A 27,855-nucleotide genomic window follows, 5' to 3' on the forward strand; every position below is an offset into this window, starting at 1 on the left:
CTTATTTATGGCATTCGTTACCTTACATGGTATTGAAATTTGTGCATATTAGAACCATGTCTTTGCTTTGCACAGTTGCCATGGTTACAATGGAATTATGCAGTGAGATATATTACAATATGCATGTGTTTCATTTAATATAGTACAATGCAAAAGAAAGCCTATTTGTACATTTTATTTTGTAAAAATTCTTTTAAATAAGAATTTTAAAGAATTTTAACTGTGTATCCATTTTTAAAAAGACTGCAGATTCTTATTCAGTGACTTTAGGAAATTCTTACACCATATTAAATAATCAAGAAACAGTATGGTGATATGATACTCTTATGATACTATCTTTATATTCTTTTCCAGCACTCCATTACCAGCAATTTTATAAGAAAACAAATTTTTTAAGAAAATAAATTTTTATAAGGAAACAAAATAAAATATATACAGAGATATCTCTATACTTGCATAGGAAATAACTAGAAAGGTAAATACAAAAATGTTAGTAGTGATTTTTTTTCTTAAAAGTGACTTTATAGGTGATTTTTGTTCTTTACAATTTGTTTTCTAAATAATCTCCAGTGTGTGTATTATTTTATAAACAAAATAAGAGTTATGTTTTAAAACTTCAGTCATTTTTTCCTAAAAAAATAGAGACTAGTTCTAAGGCATTTATACTTTACCTTTGCTTTTTAAAAAATATTTTTATTTTATTTATTTATTTTTAAAGATTTTATTATTCATGTGACAGAGAGAGAGAGAGAGAGAGAGACAGGCTGAGGGAGAAGCAGGCTCCATGCAGGAGCCTGATGTGGGACTCAATCCCGGGTCTCCAGGATCACGCCATAGGCTGAAGGTGGCACTAAACTGCTGAGCCACTCGGGCTGCCCTATTTATTTATTTTTTTAAAGATCTTTAAATTTATTCATGAGAGAAACAGAAAGAGGCAGAGACATAGGCAGAGGGAGAAGCAGGCTCCATTCAGGGAACCCCATGTGGGACTCGATCCCGGTACTCCAGGATCACGCCCTGAGCCAAAGGCAGATGCACCCAACTGCTGAGCCACCCAGGTGTCTCAAAAATATTTTTATTTTAATTGGATGGAGGAATGCCTTTCAAGTACAGTGCTTTTCATTATGTTAGGACATTGGTTCTCAAAGTGGTCTCAAAGGGACCAGCATTGCTGAGCACTTGTTACAGTATCCTATTCTCAGGTCCCACCCACCTCAGACCCACTGTATGAAACATTCAGGGAGCAGAGCCCAGCAAACTATGTTTGAACAAGCCAAAGGTAATTCTGTTGGTGCTAAAGTGTGAGAACTGCTGTTCCAGGGTAGTGATGTTCAGTCGGTTCCATGGACCTTCTATATCAGAATACCTGGCCTGAGTCCGAATTTCTGCATTCTGCTAAAGAGCTAGAGAGAATTGTTTGTCTTGTTTTGTCTTGTTAACATGGAAGACAAAACAAAATAAAATAAATTTTTAGTATTCTAACTGCATCACATACTTGTATTTTTTTTCCTTAGTCTCTTCTTGGTACTTTTTAGATACTAACAGTTTAGTGTAAGTTAGTAATTATATTCATTAGTAATGGGCTTTTACCTGTGTTGAAATTGCAGAACTTTAGGATTAGATTATATTAAATTATTTTACTTGATTAACCTGTCTCCTCCTACTATTTATCAAGTTTGTGTTCTTTCAAAGTTGATCAGAATTTTAGCACCTAGTTCTTGTATTAAAGCTTTGCTCAGCCTCAGGCCTACTGGTAAAATTTAGCTGCTGCTGTTTATGACACAGTCTTATATAATGGAATGTGCTATTGAAACCTGAAAGAGCAATGTTATTACTTCATTTTTATTAATTTGGAATTTAGTCTTACATTTTTAATATGAATTTTTAGATGTTTTTCTTAAGTGTATATTCTCAGGTACCAATATATTACTCGTTTACATATTTTATTTCAGTGACAATTGTGATAAATTTTAGCTTTATAGGTCATACAGGATTGATTAATATTTAAATTCTTTGAGTCTTATATTAACTATTAACTTTATAGGTGAAGTGCTTGTTCAGTGGAATTTTTAAGTGGAACTCTCTTAACTCATCAGAAGAACTATAGAGTGATTATATCAGTGATCTTTATATTCCTTCTCATTGCCCTCTTGTAAGGAAAACCAAGTTCAAATAATGTTTGAGGCTACATTTCCTTCTTTCTTTTCCCCTAAGTGTCGTCAAACTTTCATTATTGGGAGTTATATAGGAGGTGAGCTTATGTTCTGGCTTCCCTGGGAAGTCTCATTTTATGCTGACTGTTTAGGCAATCTCACTCTCAGTAGTTTCACTTGGATAACAGTTTCTGTGGTTAGCAAAGCTCTATGGCATGGCAGTTCAGAGCATAGGTTCTGAAATTAGGCTTTGGTTCAGATCCTGGCCTCTTCACTTTTACTGGGGATGTATGACCATGGAATTTAACCATTCTGAACATCCCTTTCCTTACTTTTAAATAATGAGGATTACAACTGTGCATACCTGAGTAGGGATGTTAATGAGGATTAAATGATATGCATGAAAATGCCTGACATAGACTAAGCCCTAATTTATGTATTTGATAATGAAGAATATGATAATGTTAATGATGATGCTGGTAGTAGTGGGCTATTTATTTAGTACATTTCTGTTCTCTTTCAGTTTGATTCTTTTCATCCCTGGCTTTGACTTGATTGCTTTTCTCACATTGGGATGCTGATCACAAAACTTAATTTTTAACAAAGAACCCCACAGCTTCTATAGAATAAGACATTCCATTTCAATAGGGGAAAAAATCAGTTTCTTACAGTTACAAGTTAGAATGTAAAAACAAATCTATTATAGTCTCTAATTTCAAACTAATTGAGTTGGGGTTGCTATTGATTTTTAAGCTTCTAAAACTATTATGTTTTCCAGTATTAGCTTTCAATATAACATGGAAGTCCTTTTCTAATTAAAATATATAAAACATTTAGAAAACATAGGAATAAGTCAGAAAAAAGAATCAGTATAATTATTCATCCAAAGATAACCACTGGTAGAATTTTGGTGTACTTTCTTCTAATTATTTTTATGTGTATTTTTTGTTGAGCTGTCTTATTTCATACAATGATATATATTGGTTCCTGTTTTTTTTTCCCTTAATATTAGAAAATTTGGGGGCTTTATAGCAATGCTATTTTAAAGTAATACAGGAATTTAAGTCAGAGGTTTTTCACAAACCTATCCTTTAATTTCTTTTATTATTTTCTCTTTATTTTCTAATCATGTTTTATACATTGGTAGTTATGTCACTGACAATTTTGTTTTACATATTCGGTTAATGTGATAGTATATACATTTCTATATCTTGATTATATTTTTTGTTCCTTACCTTACCTTCCCATTCTTTTCTACCAAGCAAATGAGGTTTAGTCTAATGGATATACTTGCATATCATACTCCATTATAACGTATCAACACATAGGTCTACTGTGCTAATATCTACACATGTGTAAAAGTATAGGCAAATGTTTATTTACAAAAGTGGGATTGTATTATATATACAGTTCTTTGCAGCATCTTTTTCTCATTTTACATCATGAGTACACACTAAATAAATATGGATCTACTTCATTCTATTTAAGAGCTACATAACATTTTGTAATATGACTGTACTGCAGTTTATTCAACCATTATTCTCTTGATAGACATTTAGGTTCTTTTCAGGTTTTTGTGAGTTTTTCTACAATAAATATTCTTAAACTTATAGCCATGTGTATTGGAGCTTTGTTTATATAGTAGACCTTCCCAGAAATAGAATACCTGGGCCAGAGAGTATTTATGTTTTAAATTTTAACAGTTGCTTCAGATTGTTTTTGAAATGTTACAGGAGTTTATCTTCTCAAGACTAATGTATGAGAGTGGTGTTTTCTTCTAGCATCATATGTATTCTTAATTTTTGTAAAACATAAACAGTGCTAATTTAAGTAGCACAAAAGCATTTTCTGCATAAAAAACTTGCATAAAAATTTCTTGGGGCGCTAGGGTGGCTCAGTCAGTTAAGCATCTGACCCGTGATTTGGGCTCAGATCATGATCTCAGGATTGTGGGATTGAGCACTGCATCAGGCTAGCACTCAGTGGGGAGTCTGCTTGAGATTCTCTCTTCCTGTCCTTCCTCTGCCCCTCCCCCCTGCTCACGTGCTTGTGTGCTCTCTCTCTCTCAAAGAAATAAATCTAAAAAAGTGTTTTTTTAGAGATTTTATTTATTTATTCACGAGAAACGCACACACAGAGAGGCAGAGACATAGGCAGAGGAAGAAGCAGGCTCCATGCAGGAAGCCTGATGTGGGACTCGATCCTGGGACTCTGGGTTCACGCCCTGAGCTGAAGGCAGACGCTTAACCGCTGAGCCACCCAGGCATCCCTAAAATTTTTTAAAAGGATTTCTCTACAGCCTAATCTCTCTGACTCTTTTCCCGTTCCCTGTGCCCATTTTTTCCCCCATATCTTTGAACCTTTGTAGTTCTACTACCTCTTTTATTAAGTCTTAGCTTATGTGGTATCTCTTCTTATACCCTGAAACTCCCTGCATTCCCACCTGTAAGGTTTGCTGGCTGCCCTTTCAGTGTGCTTAATTGTGTCGTAGCATACAGTCATTAATTTCTTGAGTTGTGCATAAACTCCGCCCTCCTCCCCCCATTAGACTGTGAGCTTCTTAAAGCAGAGATGATGTCTTGTTTTTCCAAGAGTTTCCAGAACCTAGTGTGGTGCCTGAAATTGGTCGATACTTAATATGTTTTTGTGAGTAATTAAAAACATTTCATGGATGTCTCATCACTTCTAAAATAAAGTTTCATGGTAGAAAAAGTTTTTTAACTTGTTTTTCATATGTATTTCTAAACTCATTTCACACCACTTTCTGCTTCATAACCTTATACTCCATCTGTTTCAGCTGTGTGTGTTTTTAATGGCCATACAATATTTTTTTAATCTCTGCATGCTTTTAGAAATCCTGTTTCTTTTGCCTGAAATGCTCTCTCTTCCTTCCTTCTCTCTTGGCAGACTTTTTCTCATTTTTTCACTCAAGTTGATGGATCACTTTTCATCCTTCAGGACGTATACAGATTTCGTTTATAACATTTATTATATATAACATTGCAGTTCTTAGTTTTTGTCTTCCCTAATGGACTAAATTCTAATGAGATCTTTGTTTTTGTCATAATATCCATGATACCTGGTGTCTGTTACATTAAAGATAAAAAATAGCAAGTAAGTGAATGACTGAACTATGTTTATAGGAAAAATTATTTTAGTCCATGAGTCAGTCAAGTATTTTAGAACCTGATAGGCTGGTAATATAAGTGGTAATTTAAATTGAGCTCAAATGGTATACTTTCTAGGCATGATTGATTGCCTGTGGGGCTTCTAAATTTTTATATCAAAAGACTCTTAACAAGATTGAATTTACTGAGAAGTACCTATGAATATTATGGGTATACTATTTTTGTGAGAAGAAATAAAATCCCAAGCAGACCATAGAAATCAGAAAAGGGTAATGTAACTTAGTATTATTGTTATTTTTATATTTACAGTTGTTTCAGGTAGTTGGAAAGTGTTTCATGCTTTTTAGAGTGATTTATATTATTTGCTTTAGTGAATTAATTGAAAAATGCATGTTGAAGAAATAAGACATTTTGTTCATATTTATAATCTTAGATTGAAAACTGCTACTACATTACTAGGAAATAATATTTGATTTTTCTGTTAACTTTAAATTAGTATATTTCTATCTATAGTAATCATAGAATATATTATTCCTGAATTTTTATAGAATTGGTGCTGCTTGTATTTTATCTATCTCAGGACATAATTAAAAAATATTTTTCCTACCCATTTTTTAATATTTAAAGAAAGTACTTTGGTATTGAATTTGAATTTGTCAAATTTTATTATAGGGCAGTAGTTTTATTTTGTTCCATTGTTAGAAAAATTAATTATACCTGAAGAGGTTTAGAAAATCAAGAAAAAACTGACTTTACTTAAAAACATTCACTGCTTATATACTGTCAATTCCCCTTTCAAATACTGTAACTTCTCTTAATGTCAAATTTAGAGTGTTTTGAAATTTGCAGGCATTTTTGATGTTGCTCAAACTCAAGGAAGGTATAGTTCTATAAGAAAAGAACTGAAATTTTAAGATATAATTTAAAATTTTCCCTTCTTTTTAAGCTAAACCGTAATAGGGAAAAGCAGATTATAATTTTTATTGAAATTAATTGTGCTATTGATTTTTTTCATGGATGTAAGTGGAAAGAACTGTAATCTATATGAATGTGCATTTATATTTGTATGTATGTCTATGTAAATAGAAGATCTTCAGAAAGAAATGATTTTATCAGAGAATCGTTAATGTTCCAAAAATGTTACCTGGGTTAAATTCTCCTCTTCAGCATCAATATGAAGCTCAGCTTATCCTTGTTTCTGATTTTGTATATATTGTTAAAGAAATCACATATGAAGTTAGATTTATATTTTTTAGAAAGTTAAATACAGCTTCTATAATCCTGTATTCATAAAGTAGATTTTATAAATATGCATGTACATGAATGGGTGTCCACATGTTATATTTATGTATCAGATCATAGTGATTTTTGGTTTTGTTTTTTGCTATCTTGTTTACCTATCTGTATACCAGAATGTAGTTAAGTCAGTAACATCTATCTTGGTTTTGTAGCAAGACAGATGTGGATTTTAAATCTTGAAGACCTTGTTAAAATTTAATCATTAATTTAAAAATTAGTTGGCTTTGTTATTTTAATAGGAAAGATATTTGTTTTCTATGAATATTTCATTTACCTAAGCTTGACTATATATGATATTAAAAATATTTGTAAGATCATTTGATTTATTTTAATTGAACTTTTCCAATTATGTACTTGAGACTCTTAGTAACTATTTGATAATTTTGTATAGAATTTTACAATTTTTAAAATAAAAGTATAAAAAATTTTACTTTATCAACTATATTTTAGATTTTAAAACTTATGTGTGAAATGGGGGTGGGGGGATTAAAGTGGGGGAATTGAGAGAAAAATAAAATGTCTAAAACAGTAAAGAATAAATTTCCATGCTTTTTAGTTTGAATTATTTTTGTTCATTGTAGTGTTTTCATTTTGTGAGCTTTTCTATGCACATACAAAATGTTTCTCCTCAGGCCCCCTTGTATTTGCTGGTCCTATTTTTATGAACCATCGAGAACAGGCTCTAGCCAGACTCAGATCCCATCCAGCTCAGCTAAAGCATAAACGGGACAAGCACAAAGGTATTTGGTCTTCCTTATCAATTAGGTGGGATACTTTCCCAATTTCTTCCACTCATTTGAATTTTGTCTCTGGGAAAATGCACAAACCTAATTCTTCTACTTTGCTTCTATCATTATATAGCCTGAGGAGAAAGAACATGCTGAAAGATGTACTGTTTGTCAATGACTGTCAATCTCATTTCTTTTTATTTGTTAGCTTTAATAAAGAAGACATTTTGCAGTTTATCTTTTTCTTTTCCATTTCTTTTCAAATTTCATAAAGTTGAGGGAGGGTGGAAATCATTATTGCTTTGTTTTTTATCCTTTATTATTTGCTTTTAGATGACTACTATCTGACAATTTGTAATCTTTTTAAAAAAAACGTGTGCTTTATTTTAGAATTAACAAAATCACTAAATTCAGTGTATAAAGTGATAATGAGTTGACTGCTACTACACTTCCCCATTGTGTTAATTTTGAAGTTTATATACACAACACATACAAATTACTTGGTATTTGAGGGTTAAATGGTGATAGGTGTAAGCAAAGAGTGAGTTATATAGACCTGTTCTAGTCCTCAAAAACTGTCAGAGGTCTTGACAAGTCTGTGAGTTGACTAGGAATCTATTTCTGTATCACTCTTTGAGATCTCACAGCTCTGGGTTACTTAAAAATATTCCTAAAGCAAGCTTATTCTCTCTTAAACTACAGCTATGGGCCAACCAAGATCAGGAAAGAATTTAATGCAGAGAATTTATAAATTTGTATATAAATTCTGCCGTGAATCCTGGCATGTGAATCAGGGGCCCTTTGACAAGTATACTTTATAGTTGCTGCTTTCTTAAATGCTCAGGATATACCCACAAAATAGAATAGGAAGTTTTAGAAACATACATTCCATGTAGACAAATTAACCTGTTTTGTGTCTTATTTTTTCTTTTCTACTAAACTGTTACAGACTAATTTTATTTTTAGACTTTCATATGCAGTATATTAAGATCGAATTTATTTATTTACATTTGCCTCTATCAGTTTATCAGTTTGCCACTCAAAGCATAAACACAAAACAAAACCTGTTAATAGTCAAAGCACAGGTAGAGCACTATTTAAGATATATTCTACAGAAATAAAAATTGAGAATATTTTAAATCTAATGTGATTAACATAGAATTTGTGATTGCTTTATTTACTGAGTGCTCTAATAACACCATGAATATTTAAATCTAAGGAATGTTATTTGGGGTATACTATGTAAATTATTTTATTGCCAGAATCTCTGATACCACGCCACTATTAGAATGGATTTTCTCAGCGTCCTTTTTTACCCCCAGTTAATGAAAAGTGGAATTTTTTTCAGTACTTTACCTGAGGTTAAATGTTCACATTTCATGAAAACAGTTTAAAACTTTTTCAGCTACATGTTAGTATCTTATGGCCAAACATCTTTATTTTTTTGCAGAATTTGAAAATGAAATGCTAAATGCAGACTATGGTTACAAATTTAAAACAGACAGTTTACAGTGTCTCATTGAGTAGCTGTAGGAGGTATTCAACAATAACTAGCCTTACTTCATCTTACCTGCCACAGATATATTTTATAACAAGAGTGCATTTTTTTTAGCAACCTCTTTAGAAGAACTTACTTGTGGTCTTACAGTATACAGCTAGTTGTGTGTATGCATATGTGTTTTTATCAGGTTTTATGGTTTTATAGAGTGAAACAGTATCATCTTTTTGCCACCAAAATGAATTTAAAGTGTAAGTAATATTTTATCAAATGGTACTTTATTTTATGTAAAGAACATAACTTACCACTCACTAATTTCTGTATACCCACACATTCTCTCTTCCTATTCCCTTTGCATTCACTGTCCCTGTCACTTAATCATCTTGCCATGCACTGCTTATACTCTTGCTACTTACAATCATAGTCTTTTAGTAAATGTTTCCTACATATATTTTTCTGTTTTTTTTTTCTCATCTGGTTGTCTTCCACTGAGAAATTTACTCTATTAATTGCTGTGTCCTGCCTTACATTTAATTGTACTGGTGGTACAAATTGTAGAATGGTGATAGTTAAAATTGTCTCAACTCTTAATTTTTTTGTGGGAGTATGTGGAGGATAAGAATTGTGGGATTATTTGTTAACAGAAGTGAGTACTAAGATGGAAAGTTGGAGAGGTTTTGGCTGATTGGAGAGAATTCAGAGATCACAGAATCCATCCTGTTACAGGCAAATTTTGACTAAAGGCAAACTAGAATATATAAGGCTGAGTTATTAAGTATAACATATAATCCATAAAACATACAGTAAATAATTTTAGAAATGTAGCCATAGACTATATTTCAAACAGATAACTGGATTAACATTTGTTTCTGCTATTCAGTGCCTTACATAGAAAAAAATTTTGATACAGTACTCCTGGTTAGGAACACCTTGAAATCTGGCTTGAAGTGACTAATGTGAAAACCCCCAAGGCTCACTGATAAACATCTGTGTGTATTTTACACCTCTTTTCTATTTAGAAATGGTGTGGTATAAGGAAAATGTTAATGGCCTTTGGAATTAATCCTCAGTTTTAGTCCTGAAATAGTTTATTTCTACAAAAGATTTAAGATGTCAGCCATTTGGTGGTGGTAAAATGCATGAGTCTTGTTTTTGATTAAACTCCAAAACTGCTCTACTATATCTTACTTTGGGCTGGTTACTTAACCCTTCTAAGCCTTGGTTTTCCCAGCTGCAAAATAGAGTAACAATACTGATCTCATCTGTATTGATTTTTAAAAAGCCACAGTAGTGAATACTGATTGAACAATTTTTATGTATTATTTCACTTAATCCCCATGAGGACCTTGTCAGGTAATGTACCATTATTGCTACTTCATGGATGGGAAAGTAAAGGCTTAAAGAAGGTCCAGGGTCCAGTTACCATACAACTAGCAAACCGTAGAGACAGGATTCCAGTTCAAGTCTCTTCGTTCTCAGTGCCCACAAGAACTTATCCACTGTGCTAATTAAATTTTCACAGTCTTTAGCACAAAGCAAGGGCATAGTGAATCACAGTTGATAGGTGCTTTGCTGTTTTTAATCATTTTGCTCAAAGTGCTCACTGTGTCCTATGACAGTATTGTGATATGCATGACTATAAGATTACCCAGGAAAGTGTAGATTTAAGTAAAGGTTAAAATTAAAAGCTAGAGCCTTTAAATATTGGATCTTCTTTTTTCTATGTGTGCGCACAAATATGCACAAATAGTGTAGCATATATATATGTATATATACACAGTATTTTAGATACATACTTGTCAAAACTTTATAGCTATTAATTATAGTTTCAATATCACATATGTATGAACATACTCATATTAGAGGAAACTGAGGATATGCTTATATTTAAATAGCCAATTACTTAAATATTCAGACCTAATTATTTTTCCTGCAAATCTGAGATTAATTTTATTGCTGCTCATTATCACTTTACTGAATAATAAGCTTGAGCAGGATTAATCTTGCTGTATTTCACTTGCTGATTCTTGAATTGATACTGAATTTTTGTCTACAAATCAGGTACCTTTTTTCTTTAATAACCTATAAATTTCTAAATCATTAGAAGTATACTTGATTTTTTTAAATGACATCAAATACCAGGTACAGATAAGTATTTTAAAAGTTCTTCCAAAAAAAAAAAAAAAAAGTTCTTCCACTTCCTGCTGATAATGATCAAGAACTTCATCTCTGTTTTTTTTTTCACTTATGTTTTCACCTTCTGTAATATTTGAGAGATTATTTTATATAGCTAGATAAAGGTTTGTTTAGATGAACTTGAGCAAAATGTTTCTGGTATTTTTACCTTTAAATAATAACTACTATTCTTTTAATCACTATGATTTTAATCAGTAAATTACTAGGCTTTTTTTTTTCCTCCTTCCCTGATGCTATGCCTCTATTGTGGGATTTGTGTCTATATTTATTAATCTCTGACTCACAGGAGAGGGCAAAATGCTAAACTCAAAGGTAAAAACTTCTAATTAAGCATCAATACATTTATATAAAGTGGAGTGATACTTGTAATATTGGATTTAGTTAATTCTGACAACATCATGAACACAGTTTGTTTTCTCTGTTAAAAGAGATTTGGTTTTAATAATTAGATTTACCAATTGAGATAAAGCTGTAAAATTTCTATACATCTGTCATCTTATTTAGTTTTTAGATAATTCTTATTCCTTTTTGTATAGGCTCTTGTTTATATTAACCATTCTACTGCCTTTCCAAAATGAGGAGTCTCCAAACTAAGATTGTATTTCATTTTGAATGGAGTTTTAAACAAAATGTGATTTTTTTTTTACCCCATTCATTCTTGCAGATTTAATTTGGCAAACCCACATTAGGTAATTTAGCAAAAGAGGAATCCTTTTCTTTATCCTATTATAGTAAAACCTCTCACTAATTCAGAATTTATTATACTTCAGATGCAGTATTTGTGATCTTTTTGAGTAAAAAATTCAAAATAATTTCTTCCTCTGAATTTTCAGGGTCATACTTATAAGGGGAAACCTGTCTAAAATCACTAGCTTTTCAAACCAAGGGCTCAAGAAATGAAGGATTCCTTCAACGTGCCTTCAACCTCTGGGTCCAGCAATTAATTCTTGTATGTTAAAGGACTTTTATGTTTATGGTACATTTTTATGTAATATAGGCCTATTTTGAATAATGTAGGTAACCACATTTTATTTATTGTAGCATTTAGTTTATAACTGATAATCTGTACTGCTTGAAGGTATTAAAACTGAATTTTTATCTAAATGTTCTATGATTAAGACCTTTTCAGTAAGTCATATGGGCCAACCCATTCTGTTATTCCGAATTAGTGAGGTTTTACTGTCCTAGCGTTATAAAAGAGTTTAAAGACTTTTTAAATAATACAAAGTTAGTTATAAAAAGGGAACTCATAATTTAGGCCAATCTTGTCTTACCTGGATTGTTACTAAAGGTTAGAAATATTAGATAAAAGAAGAAAGAGTAACATTGAATATGAAAGGATTTGATGTTATTCTGTCTAGCATTCTAAAATGGGCAATAAAAATTCAGATTTAATTAAAAATGTGTGTCTGTAGATCCACATGTGTACTTATTAGAGTTGCTATACCACATGAGAGTGGCTTAGACTAGTTGACCTTTTGAAATTCCTTCCAGATTTATATTTATTTCATGTGCAAGGAATTTGAATCTTGATAATAGAGATCATATTTTTGTGATGTATAGTTTTAGATTAGGAAAAATGAGTTCCCTCCCTTACTTACACATTCCAAACTAAAGTTTTATATTCTGGAATGTGGTTTTTATTTTATGGTCAGAATGCCAGAATATTCAAAGTCAAATATAAAAAGTAAGGGTGGAAGGAAATCCTTGAAGCAAGTGCAAGGGAGGAAATTATAAAAAAGTAGGGAGGAAAGAAGAAATGAAACAGAAAAATTTGGGTGAGAGTAGCATTGGTGGGCCAGAAGACCACAAAGTAGAATGGCTGAGGGGCAAGGTGGGACAGGGAAGATGAATGGGAGCCAGCCATTGGATTACAAAATATTGGATAAAGCTCTTTGGTCTTTATAAATTTTTTAAAATTCAATTGAGTGTAGCAATATTGATGGACAGGGTAGCCTTTCTGAGATGTGTTTGGGAAATCTAAGTGATTTGCAAGTCAACTAGGAATTTTTTTTTTTTAAGTAGCTAGTACTAACACTATCACTCAGTTTAAAATAATTGTTAAATGACTTTGCATGCAGTTATTTTTATGCAAACTAAATTTTCCCATGTAAACTATTTAGAATTTTGTTATTTGTATAATTTAATGACCCATTTACATTACATAACTGACTAGCTTAATAGGTTTTACCCATAACCAAATCTTATCTCTGTTTTTATTGATTTAGTGATATTTGCAAACAAGTATATAGTATATCTTTTCAGAATTGCTTCTTTGCAGGTAGATTTTTGATCTATCACTTCTAACAGCTGCAGATTCTTCTTGCTTGTTTCTCTTAACATTTTTCTCTTGTTCTTCCATAGTAAACTGATTTAAAGTTTTATTCTGAACATGAATAATGGCTTAATCACAAATTATAACACTTACAGATGGAAGTGGAGAACGAGGAGAAAAGGATGCCAGCAAAATCACAACATATCCTCCAGGCTCTGTGCGATTTGATTGTGAGCTTCGGGCAGTACAAGTCAGCTGTGGATTTCACCATTCAGGTAGCAGCTGGAACTTTAGGGTATAACTACATTTTTACAATTGTGCTACATAACTTGTTTAGTTTTGAAAAATGTAGTCTATTAAGTATGTGTTAAAAGCTGTAGAATGGCAATTTCTCTCAAATCTATAAAAACTTTGTTACAGAATCTTTTAAAAACTGTGTCATGATAGAATAGGTACTTGTCTAGAGATATGGTTTCTAATCTATCTTCTGATGGACTTATTTTATAATTCTATTAATGAAATTCTTGAAGATGAAATAATCCCTAAAATCTCTTTGAACTCTAGGATTCTGTGATTATCATCTGATCCCATATTTTGCTACTATTCAATGAAAAATGTGTATCAATGAATTTCTTTCTTAAAATGTAGAAAGTAATTAAATTCTTAGTAAATTATTGACATTTGACCTGTTTAGTCTAGGTTGTACTATTTGACCTTTATAAAAATAAAGTGTTAAATTCTTTCTTTGATACTAAATCTATTTCCTTATTTGATAAGGATTGACAGATATTAAAGTTCTGACATCTCACTGGAGTTATGCATAATTGTACCAAACTCAGACCTATCCACTACTATATGACTATCCTAGATAAGAGAGAGCATTATTTTCTATGGAATTTTCTACTCATTATTAAAAGGTTTTACAGTTACCCAGATTTTGTCTTAATAAATATCACTGTTATTAAAGGGTATTTATAAGAATTTTAATGTATTATGAAAAAATATTATGTATTTTTATAACCTACAAATATATTTTACAGAACTAAAATTATTAAATATAAATTGTGATTCGATTATCCATTTTTTTTTTAGTTTTTATTTTAATCATCTGATGCTCATATGACAAGTGTACTCCTTAATTATCACCCATTTCACCCATCCTCACACTCAGCTCTCCTCTGATAACTATCAGTTGATTCTCTATAGTCTGTTTCTTGGTTTTTCTCTCTCAACCTCTTTTTTCCCTTTGCTCATTTGTTTGTTTCCTAAATTCCACATATGAGTGTAATCATATGGTATTTGTCTTTCTCTGCAGTCAGTGTTTCACTTAGCATTATACTAAGTCCATCCATATTGTTTCAAATGGCAAGATTTCATTCTTTTTTATGGCTGAATATTACATTATATACGTACCATATATTCTTTATCCATCAATATCAATTACCCATTTTAATGGCTCTATAAATTTTAAATAGTGAATGTTATACTGCTTTCAGTATTGTTATGATAGATATATGAAGTGCATATCATGAAAAAAGTAAAGCTGTGTTATTTTGGTTTCAGTGGTTTTAATGGAAAATGGAGATGTCTATACATTTGGATATGGGCAGCATGGGCAGCTAGGACATGGAGATGTCAATTCCAGGTACTCTGATTTTTTTGTTTGAAGATACTAGTTACTAGTTTTTTTTTTCTTTTTAAATATGTATTTCTACACTTAAAGTTGTATTTGTACCACTGTTTTATAAAATGTGGCCCATAAATTATTGGTGGATCTTGATTTTTGTGGTTGAGTGCTTTTGTGGGGATAGATAATTTTGTGGTTTCAAAAGAAAAGTTGGGGGCAGCCCCAGTGGCTCAGTGGTTTAGTGCTGCCTTCAGCCCAGGGCATGATCCTGGAGACCCGGGATCCAGTCCCATGTCGGGCTCCCTGCATGGAGCCTGCTTCTCCCTCTGTCTTTCTTTCTCTCTCTTTCTCTTTCTCTTTCTCTCTCTCTAATAAATAAATAAAATCTTTAAAAAAAATTAAAAAAAGAAAAGTTGGTTTATATTTTATACATTTAAAATGTAAGAGTGACTATGATTATCACCAAATCCTACTATATTTTTAATAATTGTTATCTTTTTTATCTTTTCAAAGGCTGTTAGTGACAATAGAAAAGATAGTGAATATCCCCAAATTGCATTTTTAAAAATTAGCAATAGATTCATTCAGATTCCTTGATGTTGTCTGTTTTGAAATTTTGATCTAATATTAACATGAAGTCATGGAAGCATTTGAGTAATTTTTAAACAAAGCCTGTGGTCTCTTAGAGAAACTATTTGACTTATTCAGAATAGTGAAGAACTAAGTATGATGGAGACTACCAGACATTGCCTTATACTCATTTTTCCCTACTTCATTTGGTAGTAGAGTTTTTGTTGGTGACATGACTATGCAGCTTAAGACTTCATTTTCCTGCCTCCATTGCTGCAAGATATGGCCATATGAATTAAAATGATTTGTGCTTTGGAATCATACTGTTAAAGGGAAGAGGAGTACTCTTCCATTTCCTTCTCTTCCTTCCCTTCCTTCCCAGCTTGCTCTCTGGAATCCATATATGGGGGCTGGAACTAGTGATCATAACTTGGAAACCATGTATTGAGACTGGCAGAACTACAAGATAGAAATAGTCTGAGTCCCTGACACCATAGAACTGCCACATTACCTTCTTACAAGCAGATACTTGGCTGAGAGAGAAATAAACTTCTGTCTTGCTTAAGTCCTTGTTACTTTGGCTTTCCTTTTAACCACTGAATCCATAACCTGATTAATATAGTGAGAGTGCTTTTGGCCAAAAGTATAGAAAATCCATCTTTAATAGTTTAGGACTTCAAGAAGAAGCTGCCAAGACAGGATGTGATGTACAAAGAATAAGGGAAAAGAGCAGGAATAAGCACTGTCAGCCACATTGTGGGTCTCACCCCTGTGAGAGGCAGGAAGGAAGACCAAGTCTGAAGTGTTTACATTGAAGTGCAGTTCTAAAAAAAAAAAAATGAAGTGCAGTTCTGAGAGAGTTTCAGGCAGGTAGTGGGGTGTCCTCAAGTTGAAGTTGCCTTTGGAGGAGCCCCAGATTGGGCAGGATGGTCCAGCATTACACCTTCACCATGCTCAGACATATGCTGGCAGCATCCTAGGGGAAGAATGGCCTCATGGACCCAAAGGGACAGCTTCTAAGGCTGTCAGCTATGCTCCCTGAAGCAGGTTTTCAAAGATCTGAGTGATCCACATACATGGCTGCCCCACCATTGAAATCAGCCTTACTGATCAAGTCTGGAAATAATATATAGCAACTTCAGGCCAGACTTGACTTACCAATTTATTTTGCCATAAGAGCCTTCTTTCTTTTGTGAATCTCCACTCTGCCTCATTCTCTCTTATAGTCAGTCGTAAGATACCTGCCAGAATCAATCAACTGGACATATATGGTTTCTCTTTTATATCCAGTGAATTACCCTAGTCATTAGATAAAATCCAGGATTTTTACTGTTCTGAGACTACCCCATTACTCTGGCAGAATGTAGTTATTGCCATTTATATGGTAAAAATAAGTGATTCTTTTTTTTTTTTTTAAGATTTTATTTATTTATTCATGAGAGACACACAGAGAGAGAGGCAGAGACACAGGCAGAGGGAGAAGCTGGCCCCAAACAGGGAGCCTGATGCAGGACTCGATCCTGGGACCCCAGGATCACGCCCTGGGCCGAAGGCAGGTACCAAACCGCTGAGCCACCCAGGGATCCCCCAAGACCAGTGATTCTTAATCCTGGCTGCACATTGGAATTATCTAGGGAACTTCAGGAATCCTATGCCTGGATTCTACCTCTAGAATTTCTAAGAAGCATATATTGAGATGTGGGGTTTGGGGTGGGAGGTGGATGGAGACAAGGGCAGTGCTGTATATGATCAAGAGTTGTTTTCCTAAAAGCTGTCCAGATTCTAATGTTCATCAGGATTAAGAACCACTCACTGTCTGTCCCTGAAGGGCAGGATCAGATCTATTTGCAGTGTACACAAAATGGGTATGTAATGGAATGTCCTTACTTTGATGAATGTTGTTGCTAATGAGAAGAGATGATTAAGTCATCATTGAGTTGAATTTCTCACTAAAAACATAGGTGTAACATACGTTTGATATTCTTGTCAAAAGAGTTATAAACTATCATAATCTTTTTTATTAAGTGTTTTATTTTAATTCTAGTTAGTGAACAAAAGCTATCATAATCTAAATGACAAATACTGTGTTTGGAAAGAGAGTAAATGGTCTTTGGCAGATGTAGTTAATCAAATATCACTGGATATGACATTTGGATATTGGGCGTGGACACAATAAAATATCAGTGGCTTACAAAGTTGAGCAGTTATTATCTCAGGTGTTAGAAGGCAACAGATAACTTTGCTTTATAGCTGAATGACATCAGTGATATGCAGAGACTGAGTCAGGCTTGTAATTTGGGGACGAATTTGGCAATTTTTCTATTTTTCACTGAGGCTCATGACACAGAAGAGGATTTATCATCATCATCATTGCTGTTATTTATTATTGTGTAGTCATGGTATAAGCTGATAAAGGTGCATTGCAGTTAGACATGAATGGACCATCAGTCATGTACAGCAACAGGGGGCACTTCTTCACACATCATATTTTGTACGTGGATGCCATTCCACAGAAAATAAGTGGCAAATTACAGTATCTCATGGTCTCTACTGAGTGGGAGGGAAATACTGAAAATCATGATTATAGTCAAGTCACAGCTCTGAGCTTAACTGTGTAATATAAAGAATGAACAGCATAAGCACAAGATTCTGCTACACTACATTGAGGTGTAATGGCTGTTGAAAGAAAAGTGCTCTTGTCAGTTTTTAAAATAAAGAGGTTACCTAAAAACATTGTCTCATATACCTGGTTATATCAGTGAGCACCATCTGTTCATTTGCAGTGACTTGCTCAGGTGACGGTATTATAACAATATGCTGAGTATTTTGAATTTATCATTTTCACAAAAGTATAATAGGTTTAAATTATTTAAAAAAATACATCAAGATTTTCTGGTGAGGTTTGCTTTAACTGCTCAAAGTTGTTCTTTTCCCACAGATATATTTCCATTCCTGGTCCCATTGATTGAGTTGGAACTGGAAGGTTGTGTTGTAGCATATGGTATAGGGAGAGCTAAACTGGGTAGCTCAGTGAAATAATGCCTACACACTATGCCTGGTGTATTAGACAGAAAATAGCTAAAACCATTTCAGTTAATGTAACTACTCTAGTTACCCTGTTTGTCTTGACTCGTGTGAGACTTGGAAAGCAGGACACAAGAACTGTGATATTAATTTAGAAATCAATTGGCCATGTAACTGGAGCAACAGCCCCAGGAGGAACAGAGCATGTGTAGCATACATGTTATCTACCACAAAAACATTTAATAGATACTTAGTTAAATATAAAGTGTATGGTTGAGAGGATATTTTTTTAAAGTTTCTAGTAATCAAGTGCTTTTAACTGGAATTTATTGTTATAGCACAAAATAATGTATGATTAATGGAAGGTCAGTATTGTATTATGCATGGTGGCAAAGATTAACAACATGTTATTGATGGTCTCCTTACTTAATGTATTATTATCTTGGCAGAATGACTGAGTTCATTCTCTAGTTTGGGTCCTGATTCTATCACTTGGTGCCTATGTGACCTTGGCCAAATTACTTAACTTTGCTTTGTCTCCATTTCTTCCTCTGTTTAATTGGAGTAAGTATATTTCGCTCAGAAAGTTCTTGTAAGAATTCAGGAAGACCATGCTTGTCATTTACTTATTATTAGCACAGGGCCTAGTCTACAGTAAGTCCTCAGTGATGTTTTGTGCTGCTTTTTAAAGTGAATGTCAAAAGGCTTATGAGAGCTTTTATACATTCACTCATGGCATGAGTCTACTAACCCTCCCTTTGGTTTGTTTTTTTTTTCAATATGCTTCTAAATGTCTGAATTTCACTTTTTTTTTTAAATACCATTTTCAATAAACCTTAACCTGGATATTGGCAGAGAGATTACAGTTTAGATGCTTTTATTCTATTTTCTAGTAGAATTTTGGTCATAGTGTTTTTATTTCATCTTTTTTTTTTTTTTTTGCTAGACTGTCTTCATTCTGCATTAATATAGTAACCAATCATAGAATCTGGAACCATTTAGACAAGGTTGAAATCTTTGCTTCATCTCTTACCAACTACATGACTGCAATTTACTAGGCCATACTTTAAATACCCCATAGGATTGTTGAAGAACTAATGCAGTGTATTTAAAATGCCTGGTGTGCCTACTATGCATGCAAACATACACATGTAATTTCTCTTTCTTATTCTTCCTGCGTTTTCAAAATAATTTAATAAATGAGTTCACTGATTATAGGAAGAATTCAAAGACTATATTAGAAAGTATGCCAGTAGCTCTTGGGAAAATGCTTTAAGCTCTTAAGATCTATCCATAGAGTTATTTTAATAATCAGTGATATATTTTATGTAAAGGTGCTCTGCAGACTATAGACAAGTTAACTGTTATAAGAACGTTCCTTTTATTCTTTGCTGCTGGACATTTAGAGAACACTCGTTTATCATATAGCCCTTTGGGCCACTGTTTTTTGGCAAAACTCCCCATACCTCGGAGTTGAAAACCATTTACCTTTCACTACTATTCTTGACCATATTATTCCATCCACAAGTTAGAAAATATTACTCTTTTGAGGAGGCCATTCTGCTCAACTCCCTTTTTATTACCTACCATTCAGTTGTTGCCTTTCATTCACAAATTTAGTGTCTATTTCACAGTGTTTTCTGATTCTGAGTCTTGTCACACTCATGATTGATTTTTGTATCCTTGCCAGTAGTCCCATACAGTAAACTTTACTTCCGCATTCATAGCGGTTACCTCTAGGACCCATCTTGGATCCAACGCAGCTCCAACTCTGAATTCTTAATAAATACCTCATAATCTGATGATAATTTCTTCTTCTCTTACTTAGGTTTACTTTACTTGGCCTTTGACTTTATCAGTACTTCATTCCCCACTGCTCTTTACATTTTTACTCTCTTCCGCCTTTTTTACTTTATTTTCTTCCCAAGTTAGAGATTGTTATTTATTCTCTTCACCTAGACTCTTACCAGTAACCTCAATTTTCTTGCCCTCTTAGTTCCAGTGCTAGGGCATGGCAAAACTTCCAGCATGAATCAATCTATCCATGTTTTCCACTGTCTAGCCTAGGCTTCTGGAAAAAAAGTAAGTCACCATACATGTGCAGATTGTTACCTGATTTCCAGGTTCAACCAGGTCTTCTACAGTGAGCAATCATTGTTCTGCTTTGTAGTTTTGAACTATCTGGTTTAACACCTCTTAAGAATTTGATGAACGATGTGAGGTCTCTTCAGAACAGTAGATATAAGAATATACACATAAAGGTTAGCTTACAAATTCAGCAGGTTCACAGATCTCCTGAAACTCACTCCATAAACTTACTAGAAGTCCTCTAGATCTGGGTTGAAAACTCCTGGTCTGCATATTGATTGTTGCATTTCACTACCAACCTTTTTCTGTAATCTTCAAATTCTCTGCTTACCCATTTCCTTCTTTCTTTCAACACATGACTTCTGTTCACATCACAGCAAAAATAAAACCAGGTGGGAAATTCTTCTGCCCACCAACTCAACAAACCTACCTGCAACCATACTGCTTCTTTGTTCCTTATTCATTTTACTTTGAAAGAGGGACCTGCCCTCATCCATGGTATGAAGCCTACCTACCTTTTCCTTAGGGATCTAGCTCTATTTTTTTTCTCCCTCAACTACATTTTTAGTCTTTTAATCCCCACTCATGCTTTTAAACTTACACAAATCTCTAGCATCTTAAAAAGACCAAAGCCTCATTAAGCTTCATTTTCTCTTTAGCTGTTAGTTCTCTTTTCTTTTTCTTTTTTTGTGCAGATTCTTGAAGGGGTTTTGCATAGTCTCTGACCCCACTGTTAGCTCTTCATCTGCCAGTGCTGTGCCTATTTTCCACCAAAGAGACCTTTTTCTTGCTAAATCAAGTTGTCATTTGTATGTGTATCTAGAGTGTTTAGCAAGTTGTCATTTGTATGTGTATCTAGAGTGTTTAGCATGTACATTATTTTCCCCTTCTTGAAACCTTCTCTTCCAATGACTGTCTTTATACCACATTTTCTCAGAGTTCGTTCTTCCTCTTTGTTATGTCTTGGATTGCTGTGAACTCTTCCTCTGTCTATACCTGAAATGTTAGAAGAAACTCATAATAAAAATTAAGATCTCTTCTTTTCTCTAATTGTCTTCTTAGATCTCATTCATCTTCATGGTTTAAATGAATGTTACCACCATCTACCTAGTTGCTTAATAAGCAGAATACCTTCCTGCCCCATATTAGTCACCTTCCAAGTCTAGTTGTAACTCCCCAGATTATTGCAAAATTTTCATGACTAGGTTTCCAGCCCTTTCCAACTCACTTTTCATTGCAGCCTAAATAACCATTAGAAAATATATTTTATATAAGTTTTTTTTAATTTAAAGTATCATGGGGCATCTGAGTAGCTCCATCGGTTAAGCATTCTACTCTTGATTTTGGCTCAGGTCATGATCTCAGAGTTGTGAGATTGAGCCCTGTGTCAGGCTCCACACTGAGCATGGAGTCTGCTTAAGATTCTCTCTCTCTACCTCTGCCCCTCTTGCCTGCTTATGCGCTCTCTCTCTCCAAATAAATTAAATTAAAAAAATTTAAATTATCATAATTTTCTCTAAAACAGAGCTCTCCTATTACACGTTGACTATTTCTACAGTGATTATACTAATTATAGATAATGATTACTAAAAGTGGTTAATAAATGCTTAATAAAGTCATATGAGGATGGACACAATGGTTAACTGTGTGCTAGACACTGATCCAAGTACTTGACATATATGAGCTTCTTTATTGTTCATAGGAACCCTACAGGGTAGGTACTATTTAGTATTATTCACCATGTTTATAGAAGAGAAACTTAAAATACAGAAAGGATGAGTACCTTGTTCGTAGTCTTGGTTATAGTGCTGTTGTGTGGTGGAGCCAGGGTTTATACCCAGGCAGTCTGGCTCTAGAGTTTGAGTATCCAGCTGCTGCTGTAGTGCCTCTCATCATACTGTATACTGATTTCATTAACCACTATGTTAAAATCTAAAATTATAGCTCAGTAAAAAAAAGGTAGAAAAAGGATATAAAGTTGATTGTTTTGTATAGCTCCTGGATTGAATTCCTGTTAAAGTCATGTATGATTTTTATTTCATCCAACAAATATTTATAGAGATCTCTAACATGCCATTGCTATAAAAGGTAATTATTTTTTTCCTTTCAGAAAAAATAAAAATTATGTGCCCAAAAGTAGAGAAGTAAATTCAGAGAATCTTTTTAATAATCTTTAAAGTCATTAATAATCTTTTTCATCTTTGTATATCTGACATCTAGGATGGAGGCAGGCAGATAGTACCTCAATAAATATTTACTAAATATACTCTTAGTACCTTTTAGCTCTTCTATTCTTTATTGCAATGTTTATTTATTGCTTTTTATTTCAGTTGAGTCTTGTAAGAAATTGACTTAATTTTTTTTTTTTTTTTTTAACCTAGGGGATGTCCCACTCTTGTTCAAGCATTGCCAGGCCCTAGCACACAAGTTACTGCAGGCAGCAACCACACGGCAGTACTTTTAATGGATGGACAGGTCTTCACATTTGGAAGTTTTTCTGTAAGGAATTTTTAAGCATTAATAGTATTGAATTGTACCACTGTCTTATAGTTTGTCTGTGTTAGCCATTTTTTCTGGTTTCGGTTAAATTCTTGTGTATAATTACTGCATACGCCTATTTCCTGTCTCCACATCCAGCACACAAGACCTGAATGATATTACTATGAAATAATTTTCTTCTCTTGCGTAGTATTAGAATATTGTAAACTTACTAGCTGCATTAGAATTTTGACATATTTATTCCAGGTCAGAATCCTTTAAGCTTTCAGTAGAGCCAATTCTGTCATTTGAAAGCTTATTTCTCAAATAGTTTGCAAAGATTCATTTTTTCTTAACATATAGAACTGTTTCTAACATAGCACTTCTTAAAAGCCTTAAAAAGTTTTCTTATTAGATTTGTTTAAAATTATAGTTTCCTTTTTCCTCTCGTTCTCTCTGTTTGCCTGTTTTGCTCTCTTTCTCTTTTTGCCAAAGCTTGAAGAGTGAAAATGCTCTGAGAATTTGGTATAGCCCAGGCATAGTAGAGGTCAAAGAAAAGCCCCATAAGACTGTGTTAATAAGCCTATACCATCTCTGACATGGGTAACTTCAGAACTCTATAACCTAAGTCTCTGGGATGTAATTTGCAACTATTGATTTTTTAAAAATGTAAATGTGAACTTTAAGAAAAAATCTTTTAAATTACAGAAAGGTTGTAAAAAGTAAGAATAATATGTAGAACACCTATATACTCTTGAACCAGATTCACTTATTGGTAACATTTTGATTTGCTTTGTCACTTGCACATGTGTGCTCTTGTTCTCTCTTAAGCACGATGTGTGTACTTTTCCTAAATTCTTTAAGAATAACTTCGCATATATTAAGATTCTTTACTCCTGAATACTTCAGTTTGTATTTTTTTTTTTTGATTGATCCAATAATTATTTTTTGGCATTTTTTGGTCTCATCCAATCTAAGATCAGGTATTGCATCTGATTGTTATGTCTCTTTAGGCTTCTTTAATCTGTACCATTTCCACACCTTTTCTTTGTCAATGATGGCATTGACATTTTTTATTTTTATTTTTTTATTTTTTTAATAAAATGGTCCTTGTTTTTGTTTCTCTGATTAATTTCCTCATGTTTAGATTCAGGTTATGCATTCCAAGCCAAAATGCTATGTAAGTGATGTTATGTTCTCCTCAGGCATCACACCTAGGCACAAAATGCCCACCTGCCCCTCATTAGTGATGTGATTTTTGATCACCTAGAAAATGCTGTTGAATTGATTTTGCTACTGCATAATTAGTATTTTTTCTCTTGAAACTAATAAGCAGTTTATGGGTTGACTCTTTTAATAAGACAGTTTTAAGACACCTGCTTCTCATACAATTTCCTCCTAGATTTAGATTCCTGTTCTTGCCTAAATGAGTCTTTACTACAATTGCAAAATGATGATTTTCCAACTCCAGCACCCTCTCACATTTACCAGGTGGCCCTTTGCATTTTATTGTAAGCAGTAGCCCTTCTTTTTTTTTTTTTAATTATTTATTTATTTATTTATGATAGTCACACAGAGAGAGAGAGAGAGGCAGAGACACAGGCAGAGGGAGGAGCAGGCTCCATGCACCGGGAGCCCGATGTGGGATTCGATCCCGGGTCTCCAGGATCGCGCCCTGGGCCAAAGACAGGCACTAAACCGCTGCGCCACCCAGGGATCCCAGCAGTAGCCCTTCTTATTTGTTTGGCACAGATGCATGTATTTTTATTTTCTTCATTACTGTCCTTAATTATTTAGATGCATAGATTGTCTTAGATTTCATCAGAGTCCCTTTCAGCTGACTCCTGTGTTCTTATGACATGAGCCTTCATTTGGGGGGCACTTCTTTACTTCCTGGCATAACAAATTATTTCAGGCTTCTCTGTATTGGTCCTAGATTCAGCTGTTTCTCCAAGAACAGGGGATCTTTTTAGTGGGGAATATATCTCCAATACACATATATGTGCATATATATGCATACATGTATGTATTTCAGAAATCATAAGACCACACCAGTACTTCTAATTCCAGTCCATACCCACAGTCTTTCTTACCTTGACCCATTCCATGTTTGTTTCCTTTCTTCCTCAGTAAGATTTATGGCTTCTAACAATATCAGTGCATTTATTTCTCATTCACTCAGTCCTAGAATTTGGGTAAATTAGTTTTATACTTGCTTTATCCACACCACTATAAAACAAACTCACTAGCAGGAGTTCAGGATTTGTCTGTCACTCTTGCTCCTGCCTCCTCTCACCTGTGTTCTTTCCCCACAGCTTAAGGTATATAGTCAAATACAGTGTTTGTAAGTTACTTGGGTTCTTTCCCCATACCCCATTTCAGTAGAATTGTTATTCCTTTGGAATGGAGTTGGATTCATTTGTTTTGGTTTGCCTTTTTTTTTTAATTTAAAAAACTTTAGTTAATATTAATAAGAATAGGTACAAATAACAGATTCCTGTGAAGAGCAACAACAGCTAAGGATCACCCTTCTTCCCCTTGTCCCTGCAAACAAGCACTTTTATAGGTCTCTTTGTCTCACTGGATCCTGGGGCAGAGGTTCATCTCTGTAAAGTGAATGAGATCTGATGTCAGGGTTTAGGGGAGAGAGATGACCTTTCAACATAGAGATAACTTTGGCCTTGAACAATGAATGAGGCTCCCTGGGAGTGCCAGAGGGAGGGCAGGGAAGGAGCAGAGTCAGAGGACCCTTAACACAGTGGTGTTCCTCTTCTCCCTACAGTAACAGTCTTCCTAGCCATTCCTGGGCAGAGACACTGGTTAAAATGCTGATGCCTGACATATCCTGTCCTCTTTGAACTCTCAGACTTCCAAGGAAAGGGGCTTCTGGTCCAGTGCACTGTTTCAGTTTGTTTCTTTTAGGATCCCTCCTCTCATATCCTTAGATGTAATTTTATTTTTTTTGAATATGTAGAACATTAACGTGTTTCCAAAAATTAAAGTTACACAAATAGTATACTCGGTGGAGTGTCATTTCCTCTCATATCCCCTTTACTCCATGTTTGTAAGTAATGAACTTCGTTGTTTTCTAATTTATCTTCCTGTGTGTATTGTATACATACAGGTGTGTGTGTATATATATGTGCACACGTATAATTATGTTTATTTTTAAATAAAATCTTTATTTTTCAAAAGGTAGCATTTTATGTATGCTCTTCTGCACTTTACCCTTATCATTTTACTGTATCTCCTAGAAATCATTCTGTATTAGTTTGTAGAGATCTTCCTTATTCTTTTTTTTTTATATCTGCCTGGTACCCCTGTGCATATGTACTATATTTAGTCAATTTCTTATGCTTGGATATAAGTACTTTACAATATTTTACAATGAAATCAATACTGTTAGACATGTATCGTTAAGGCAAATTTCTAGAGGTAAGATGGCTGGGCTAAAGGTTAGTGCCTATGCAGTTTTGTGGGATGTTAATAATTCCCTTTATTTTTGCATTCTCACTGGCAATGGTTGAGAATGCCTGTACCTCCACAGCCTTGCCAACAGAATGTGCTGTCATACCCTTTTAATTTTTATCAGTCTCATGGGTGAGAAACGGTCCTGCACACTTTGAAGCCTTTTCATGTAGCTGGTGCTATGAACCTTTATTTCAGATTTTGACTTTAAGAGTTAGGTTTTCTCTTTGGGAGATGATTTCACCAGTGCTTTTTCGAAATCCTCTCTATGCTCTGTTCTCCTTCATAAGCTCCCCTTTTGTACTTCCACCTTCTGCTTACAGTTGCACTTCCAGAGAGAAGACTTGGAATCTGGTTTCTTCCCCTGGTTACAGGTGACTTAAATAGGTCATCAGATCTGCTGTTTCCTAAACTGCTGAAGACTTGGGTCATGTGTGGTTTTCTTTGCCCCGTGTGTGTTGATTTTCTTGTTTTGTTTTGGGGAGTATGTGAATGGTGATATTTGAAATCAGACAGCCATTACTGTCCTCTACCCCCAGAGGTCCTAGTTGTGAATTTTTATTTAGTAAATTTAGTAAATTTAAATAACCACATTCGGAATCCCATGGGGCTGTCCAGGCATCTGTCATATTTTTGCACTGCTTTTCTTTACATTAGTTCGTTGATAGTAAGGAAATAGATATTTATTGCAGTACTCAGTGACAAATAGAATTATCTTTCTTCTAAATATTCAAAGTATATATGATACACTTCCTCACTGTTCACATTTTTATGCCTTTTTTTTTTTTTGTCAAAAAATAAGGACAGACATTGAAAGAAGCTGAAAATTAACATTGAAATGTTTTGGCTGCTTCTCTGTTCATGTACTTGCCACTTTTCCCTCCCTGAGTTCAGCCCAGGGCTTGACACTCTCTTGCGTTTACAGTCACTTTGTGTGCTGTATTTTCTTCAAGGTATCACTCCTTGAAGGAGTGATAGAACACACTAGAAATCTGATAGTAGGGTGAGTTTAAGCAGGCTCTTTGCAGTGTTCCAGGCTCCCTTGTTCTTCAGGTTTTTTGCTGATGGTTTCTCATACCCATTACTTGCAGATGACCCTGGATGCCATGATACAGCATTTTCTGCCTTCCAGGCAGTTTTTGGAAAGAGGGAGTGCTTTGGGAGGGGAGGGTAAGCTCATAAACTAGGATAAATGTTTACCCATCCACCATTAGTATTTTTTTTTATAGCTGCTAGCTTAATGAGAGACTATCTGTTGTTTTTTAAAGAAATTAAACTCTTACCTAACCTACTACCTATAGATAGCCATAGTTTTTAAATGAG

At 33.9% G+C, this 27,855-nt stretch overlaps 1 protein-coding gene across 13 annotated transcripts in view; it reads left to right on the top strand.

Moving 5' to 3' along the window:
- The window catches only part of MYCBP2 (MYC binding protein 2), a 258,579-nt gene that overhangs the window by 76,352 nt on the left and 154,372 nt on the right, over nucleotides 1–27,855 (top strand). For 11 of the 13 annotated variants that reach the window (XM_077855281.1, XM_077855282.1, XM_077855288.1 and 8 more), the window contains exons 18-21: nucleotides 7,213–7,320; nucleotides 13,433–13,552; nucleotides 14,841–14,922; nucleotides 22,968–23,085. In XM_077855281.1, coding sequence (XP_077711407.1) covers nucleotides 7,213–7,320; nucleotides 13,433–13,552; nucleotides 14,841–14,922; nucleotides 22,968–23,085 — 428 coding nt within the window. Of the gene's footprint in view, nucleotides 1–7,212; nucleotides 7,321–13,432; nucleotides 13,573–14,840; nucleotides 14,923–22,967; nucleotides 23,086–27,855 lie in introns of those variants that run through there. The other 2 variants (XM_077855285.1, XM_077855292.1) reach the window with 2 other exon arrangements.

This window comes from Canis aureus, chromosome 17, assembly GCF_053574225.1.
Source record: "Canis aureus isolate CA01 chromosome 17, VMU_Caureus_v.1.0, whole genome shotgun sequence".
In the NCBI taxonomy this organism is placed as follows: Eukaryota; Metazoa; Chordata; class Mammalia; order Carnivora; family Canidae; genus Canis; species Canis aureus.